The 7080-nt window shown below is 53.1% G+C and overlaps 1 protein-coding gene across 2 annotated transcripts in view; it reads right to left on the bottom strand.

Annotated features, from left to right (window-relative positions):
* Nucleotides 1-3098: 3098 nt before the first annotated feature.
* CPA4 (carboxypeptidase A4) overlaps nucleotides 3099-7080 on the bottom strand; it is a 24696-nt gene continuing 20714 nt past the window's right edge. For both annotated transcript variants that reach the window (XM_008049592.1, XM_008049593.1), the window contains 2 exons: nucleotides 6629-6713; nucleotides 3099-3286 (listed from right to left, as the gene is read on the bottom strand). In XM_008049592.1, the coding sequence (XP_008047783.1) occupies nucleotides 3099-3286; nucleotides 6629-6713 (273 nt within the window). The remainder of the gene's footprint in view (nucleotides 3287-6628; nucleotides 6714-7080) is intronic.

Here is a 7080-nt window from a genome sequence, read left to right as displayed (position 1 = left end):
CCCTCGTGTGTTTGCATCGGAGCTGGCTCTTTGTGGTCTCTATATCTCTCATTAGAGCCCGGGTTCAACAAGATCTGTCAGGACTGTGTTCTCCATGGTTCAGGAAGTTCCTCAGCCTTCCAAAGGCGCAGGATTACAGGCTGAGCCACCAAGCCCGGCTACTGGTAGCATTTCACATACACAGCAGGCAACTTTCGCACATCCTTGACAACAAAAGACAGGAATTTTATCACGGGTTGGGAGAAACACTTATCTTCTATCTCCTGCAGATCCTGCCCTCAGACCCAGTGAAGGTTTTTTGATAGGGGAGAGTCTCAGTGCGTTTGCCCATTTCATGATGGGTGATTGACAAGTGCACCTGCCCACACCATGCTGAGCGTTCAGCAGTTTTTGACTAAAAACAGCATGATCCCTGTGCCATACCCTCCCTATTCACCTGATCTCGACCCGAGTGACTTTTGTTTGTTTCCCTGGATGAAAAAAGTCCTCCAGGAGAACCGTTTGCCAATGGGGAACAGGTGAAACCAAAAAACGGCAGAAGCACTGAAAGGCATCAAAACTGATGTGTTCAAAAACTGCTCTGAGCGGTGGGAAAAGGTGTATTACATCAAACGAAGAGTGCTCTGAAAGTGACTGAAGTTTAAATATGTAAGAATAAATACACAATTTTGAGTAAACAGATTCTGGGTTTTGGGGGCCCCCCTCCATATCTTCTACTAACTTTTAACTTGTCTTCTCACTTTCTAGATGATCTTTTAATGAACAAAAGTCTTCCATTTTATTAGGGTCACAGGTGCCAGTGTTTTCCCTTTTATGGATTTTTATGTCTTGTTTGGAAATCTTTCCCTTAAGGAATCTGAAGGACAGTCCCAGTCTGGGGGGCGGTCACAGATGGAGCCGGGTTACAGGCGAGGGGCAGAGGCAAGCGTGGCTGCACCCCCTAGGACCCTGTCCTGCGTGCAGCAGCCCCGACCAGCCCGCACGAGTGGCCAGCTGGCTGGCTGGCAGGTGTGTTCTGGTTACAGAACCGGATATCTCACGCAATTAGGGCTGGGTGCTGTTCACAATTCTAATCATAGACTTTAATTAACTTTCCTTGCTCTGACGCCTGCTCGCTAAGCAACCTTCTGATTATAATTTGGCTTCCCACGTCTCTTGCCTTCAGGGAAAGAATGTACGGTTCAGGCTGACGTGAGGATCCAATCCACTCAGCAGTTACAGGCCATGATGTAAATGAATAAATCCGCATTCGGATGTTATCAACGGCCGCTTCCAGCCCCAGGCGTGAGTCAGCATCGCCAAGTCTCATCAACACCAACACGGTGGATATCGAGCCTCTGAGCTGCAAATCTAAGAACGAGATTCAGGGCCAGAGTGAAATCACCAAGGCAACACTACCCTGGAGGAGGCCTGGAGGCCTGATGCAGGGGGCTTCCTGCATGTCACACGACACAGACAGGGATTCAAACCAACTGTGACATGACAGAGAGGTGATATGCCAAGCCCTGGCTTGGCCCCATTCAGGCAAAGGCAAAGAAGCAGATTTGATCTTGAGACTCGTATTGAACATTTATTGGTTTGCAAGCACACACCAGATGCTGCAGGGTCCCAGGCAGAAGGTTAAGATTTACAGACATGCTTGAAAAAAGCGAAACAACAACAGCAACAAAAGGACAGATGGTCTGAGCGGAGGAGCACGAGCGTCTGAGGGATGAATTCCTGCCCCACGTAGGTTCTGGTGCTCCAGGATACAGAACAGAAGAGATGGTATCTCTCTCTCTCTCTCTCTCTCTCTCTCTCTCTCTCTCTCACACACACACACACACACACACACACACACACACACCCCCAGAACACAAGCAGGAATGTGCCCAGGTGGTGAGATTATCCAGGCCCAAGATAGCATTTAGGACCTGGAAGGGGAGGGCAAGGTCTTCGCAGAGACTTCAAAAGGCGAGGTGGAGATGCCACCCCCCCAGACAGGTAGGACAGTTGAGCATCCTGAGACTCAGGCCAGCACCCAGCAGGCTTCCTATGAGCAGCGCCACGGTGGCATAGAGCCCCTCCTGCTACCCGGTGACCCTGGGCATCCATGGGAGAAGGGAATCAAGACATCAAGACTGCAGAGCTAGAAAGTCTTGGCCCAGGGATGGGAAAGGACCCTCTGCTTTGTATTCAGACCCCTCAAAAGGGGACAGGGGAGTGAGAGACTGAGGCTGATGGCCCCACAAGATTGGTTGCTCAAAGAAAATACATCCCAGAAGGAGCGAGAGAAATCGAAGGCTGTCCTGAGCCATCTTTGAGGCCAAGTGCTGTCTGCCACGGTGCCCCCGTCAGAGGCTTGCTTGGCCAGAGGCGGAGGAGGCTAGAAAACAATCTCAAGTGTTCTTTGGTTCTAAAGATGAGCTAGAGACATGCCGTCCATGAAGGGATGATCCCGAGTGTAGCTGCCCAGCAGCCATGTGGAAGGAGAGGCCATGCTATGTAGCTCAGGCTGGTCTCCAACTCCTGGGCTCAAGCAATCCTCCCACCTCGGCCTCCCAAAGTGCTGGGCTGACAGGCATGAGCCAGCGAGCCCAGCCTAGGAGAGGTATACAAAAGGCTCCGCAAAACAGTAGCACCCAGACGGAGCGGGCTGGCAGAGGCTCCTCACAGGGACACAGTCAGGACACCAGACTCCAGGGAACCAGCTGGAGAAGGGCAGGCCTGTGTTCTCTACAGACTCAGAGGGCTTCACAGGAAGGAACAAGCCCCTGTAATTGTGGTCTCAAGCCAGGCACAGTGGCTCGCTTCTGCAATCCCAGCACTTTGAGAGGCTACGGCAAGAGGATTGCCTGAGCCCAGGAGTTCAAGACCAGCCTGGACAACTTTGCAGAACCCTTTCTCTACAATAAATTAAAAAAAAAATACCCGGGCATGGTGGTGTGCACCTGTAATCCCAGCACTTTGGGAAGCAGAGGAGAACGGATTGCCTGAGCCCAGGAGGTCAAGATCAGTCAGGGCAACTTAGCGAGATCTCGTCTCTATTGTAGTAGCGCATAGTGGCCTCAGTGTGTGTGCCTATGGGTATAGACACGTCGACAAAACAGGGTCCCTGCCTAGTAGAGGTTGTCCCGCACGTGCTCCAGAATGGCCTTCAGCCCCAGCCAGGTCTCCTCTGCGGTGGGGATAATCTGACTGGCCGGCAGGAGGAAGCCGTAGTGCCCTGTGTCTCTCAGCTCGAACGTGAACGCATACTTGATGCCGTGATCATACGCCCAGTCAACGCTGCTCCCGCTGGCTGGATCTGTAAGTCAGAAGAGAAGACACTCTAGCCGGGTGCGGTGGTTCATGCCTGTTAACCCAACACTTTGGGAGGCGGAGGCGAGAGGATTGCCTGAGCCCAGGGGTTTGAGACCAGCCTGGGCAATGTGGCAAGACCTCATCTCTACAATAAATCAAAAAGTTAGCCAGGCGTGGTGACACGCGCCTGTAGTTCCAGCTACTTGGAAGGCTGAGGCGGGAGGACCACCTGAGCCCAGCACGTCAAGGCTGCAGTGGCTGGGATCATGCCACTGCACTCCAGCCTGGGTGACAGAGTGAGACCCTGACTCAAAAAAAAAAAGAGAAAACACTCTTGAAACCAGTTCCCTTCAGGGCTAGATGGGCCAGGGCAGGAGCTTGGCCTGCCTGGGCTTCCTTAGCGATCCAGAGTTCTTTCTGTGTGTCATGAGGCTTATGGCACAAAAACATCAGCCTGATCCCGTGTCTCAGGCTGTCCTGCACCGTGAGGGTCCGTCTGGCCTCAGACCAAGAGGTCTGAAATCTTCACTCCCACCTCGTGGCTCACTCACTGCGTCCTGCCCCAGGAGTCACTCAGAACCAATCTGTGTAGAGCCAGGCAATCACCTCTAGGCAGCCCCGGTGATCCTGATCTCCTAGAGGCCACATGCCTGCATCCTCCTCTCCCGCACGAAGCGGGACTGATGTCACCTAGGTAACCAACAGGATGTGGCTGAAATAAAGCTGCCACATCCAGTTAGGCTGGGTCATCAAAGACACCGTGGCTTCCGCCTCACTCGCTCTTGGGTCACACACTTCGGGAAAGCCAGCTGTCATGTTGTCAGGACACTCACATGGCCCCACATGGGGGTCCATGTAGGGAGGAGCCGAGACTTCCTGGCAGTTGTCGGCACCAACTCGCCAGGCACCTGAGCGAGAGCCACCCCAGACACAAACCCTCCAGACCCAGCAAGCCTTGAGCTGACAGCCTTGGAAGACATCTTGGCCACAACCGCAGCCTCTTGTGAGATGCTAAGCCAGAGCCACCCAGCTGAGCTACTTTGAATTCCTGCCCCCACGGAAACAGTGTAAGAAAAATAAACACTTAAGGCTGGGCACAGCGGCTCATGCCTGTCATCCCAGCACTTTGGGAGGCCAAGGCAGAAGGATCACTTTAGTCCAGGAGTTTGAGACCAGCCTGGGCAACATAGTGAGATCGCGTCTCTTCAAAAAATTTAAAAAGTGAGCTGGGAGTGGTGGCACGCACCTGTAGCCCCAGCTACTCGGGAGGCTGAGGTGAAAGGATCGCCTGAACCCAGGAGGTCAAGACTGCGGTGAGCTGGGATCGCACCGCTGAACTCTAGCCTGGGCAACAGGGTGAGATCCAGACTCAAAAAAAAGAGAGAAAGAAATATAAGCAAGCTTGCAGGGAGTCCGAGGGTGGATCAACCATTGGAATGTTATTTCTAGAAGAGTCACTAGAAGGGAAAAGAAGGGCACAACCCTAAAAGGGGACAGAGTAGCATTTCCTGGGTGGATACGTATCATGTGTCGTTTAAGGAGGGGGAGACTTTCCGAGAAACCTCCTCAGGCGATCTCGTCGTGCAAACATCCTAGCATGTATTTGCACAAACCTAGATGCATGGTGAGCCTACCACACACCTAGGCTGTGTGGTAGAGCCTGGGGTCCCCAACCCCCAGGCCACGGACTGGGACCGTCTGTGGCCTGTTAGGAACTGGGCAGCACAGCAGGAGGGGAGCGCAGCGAGCAGAGCTCCGCCTGCTGTCAGATCAGCAGCGGCATTAGAGTCTCAGAGGAGCAAGAACCCCACTGTGAACCATGCACGCGAGGGATCTAGGTTGCGGCTCCTTATGGGAATCTCATATCTGAGGATCCCCCAGCCCCCCACCCTATCCCCATCCTTGGAAAAACTGTCTTCCATGAAACCAGTCCCTGATGCCAAAAAGGTTGGGGACCACTGGGCTAGCCTATTGCTCCTAGGCCACACACCTGCTCAGCATGTGACTGAGCTGAATCCTGCAGGCCACTGTAACACAATGATGGGTATTTGTGCATCAAAACATAGAAAAGCTACTATTAAAAATAGGGTGTTGGCTGGGCGCAGTGGCTCAAGCCTGTCATCCCAGCACTGTGGGAGGCCGAGACGAGAGGATTGCCTGAGCTCGTGGGTTCGAGACCAGCTGGGCAACTTGGTGAGGCTTCATCTCTACAATAAATCAAAAAATTAACCAGGCGTGGTAGCACATGCCTGCAGTTCCACCTACTTGGAAGGCTGAAGTGGAAGGATCGCTTGAGCCCAGCAGGTCGAGGCCACGGTGGCCATGAGCATGCCACTGCCCTCCAGCCTGGGCGACAGAGTGAGACTCCAACGCAAAAAAAAAAACCAAAAGACGGTATTACAGTCTCACGGGACTACCATCCTACATGTGGCCTGTCATTGACCGCAGCGCCATTAGGTGGCACGTGGCTATATTTCCATTTCCCATGTGCAACTGGGTCCCTGGCGTATATTTCTTATACTCCAAGGAACATTTAAAGGCAGCCTCACAGAATAAGGGGGCTGGAAGTTTCTCAGCAGGAATCGAATTGCTCAGATAAGGCCTCTCAGTGAGAAAACAAAACAGAGGTCTTGCCTCCAAACAAGGGTGTGGGCAGTGAGCCTCAAGCCCAGGTGCAGGCCCGGGGCTGGTAGATTTGGGGGGCAATATGCCAGCCCCCGCCAGGGAGATCCCTAACGCAGCGCCCTGTCGTCATGATCCAACACTTTTTCATGTCTCGCCCACCCACTCTCAAGTCAGCCTGCCAATGCAAAGGCAAGTCTCCTTTGAAAAGGGAGGGGTAGCCTTGAGGGCTTTTGACATGATGTTGAGGAAGAGGACTGCTGGCAGCAGCCATCCACACAGGCCTGAGGGAAGTCCAGTCTATTACAACAAAAACAACCAGACAGACGACAAGTAGCAAGTCTAACTCGCAGCTCTCCTCCCATTCCACTCCAAGTTTCCTCCCAATGCGCTTTCAGGCGCAATGGCTCCCACCCGTCACGCCAGCACTTTGAGAGGCCGAGGCAGGAGGCTTGCCTGAGCCCAGGAGTTCAAGACCAGCCCAGGCAACATCGTGAGACCTCGACTCTACAAAAAATTTTAAAATGAGCTGGGTGTGGTGGTGTGCACCTGTAGTCCCAAAGACTAGGGAGGCCGAGGTGGAAGAATTGCCTGAGCCCAGGAGAGACTGAGGCTGCAGTGAGCTGTGATGGTGCCACTGCATGCCAACCTGGGCGACAGGGCAAGACCCTTTCTCAAAAAGTTAAAAAGTGAAGATAAATAAGTAAGCACAGCGCATACTTACAGACAGTGGTGCTGGTGGGCCCCACTTGGTACTCAGTGCCCGACAGGGAAGCCAGAGTCTTGGCCGCTTGCCTGGCAACCTTGTCCTGGAAAGGAGGCACCGACGGAGTGAGAAGGGTGAACCCGCAGCCTGATGTCCCTCAGCTGTCCTGCACTGGCCTGCAAGAGTCTCAGCCTCTCCCCCAGTTTCCCTTCTGGTCTCTCCTTTCCCATCTGCCCAGAGCCAAGGCCCTGCCATAAGCGGGGGGGGGGGGGGGGGGAAATGTGAGGCAATACCAAATGGTCTAACATATCCGTAATTGGAGTCCCTAAGAAGAGACAGAAACAGTCAAAATAAATATTTGGAGAGATATTAGCTTAAAATTTCTTCCCCAACTGATGTATGGCATTGATACATGATTCAAGAGTAGACCATTGTCTCTGTCCCCCTAATTTACCCTCATGCCTGGTAGA

Source organism: Carlito syrichta, unplaced genomic scaffold (assembly GCF_000164805.1).
Source record: "Carlito syrichta isolate Samal-C Ts95f unplaced genomic scaffold, Tarsius_syrichta-2.0.1 Scaffold135806, whole genome shotgun sequence".
NCBI lineage: Eukaryota > Metazoa > Chordata > Mammalia > Primates > Tarsiidae > Carlito > Carlito syrichta.
This window is presented reverse-complemented; position numbering and strand designations above follow the sequence as displayed.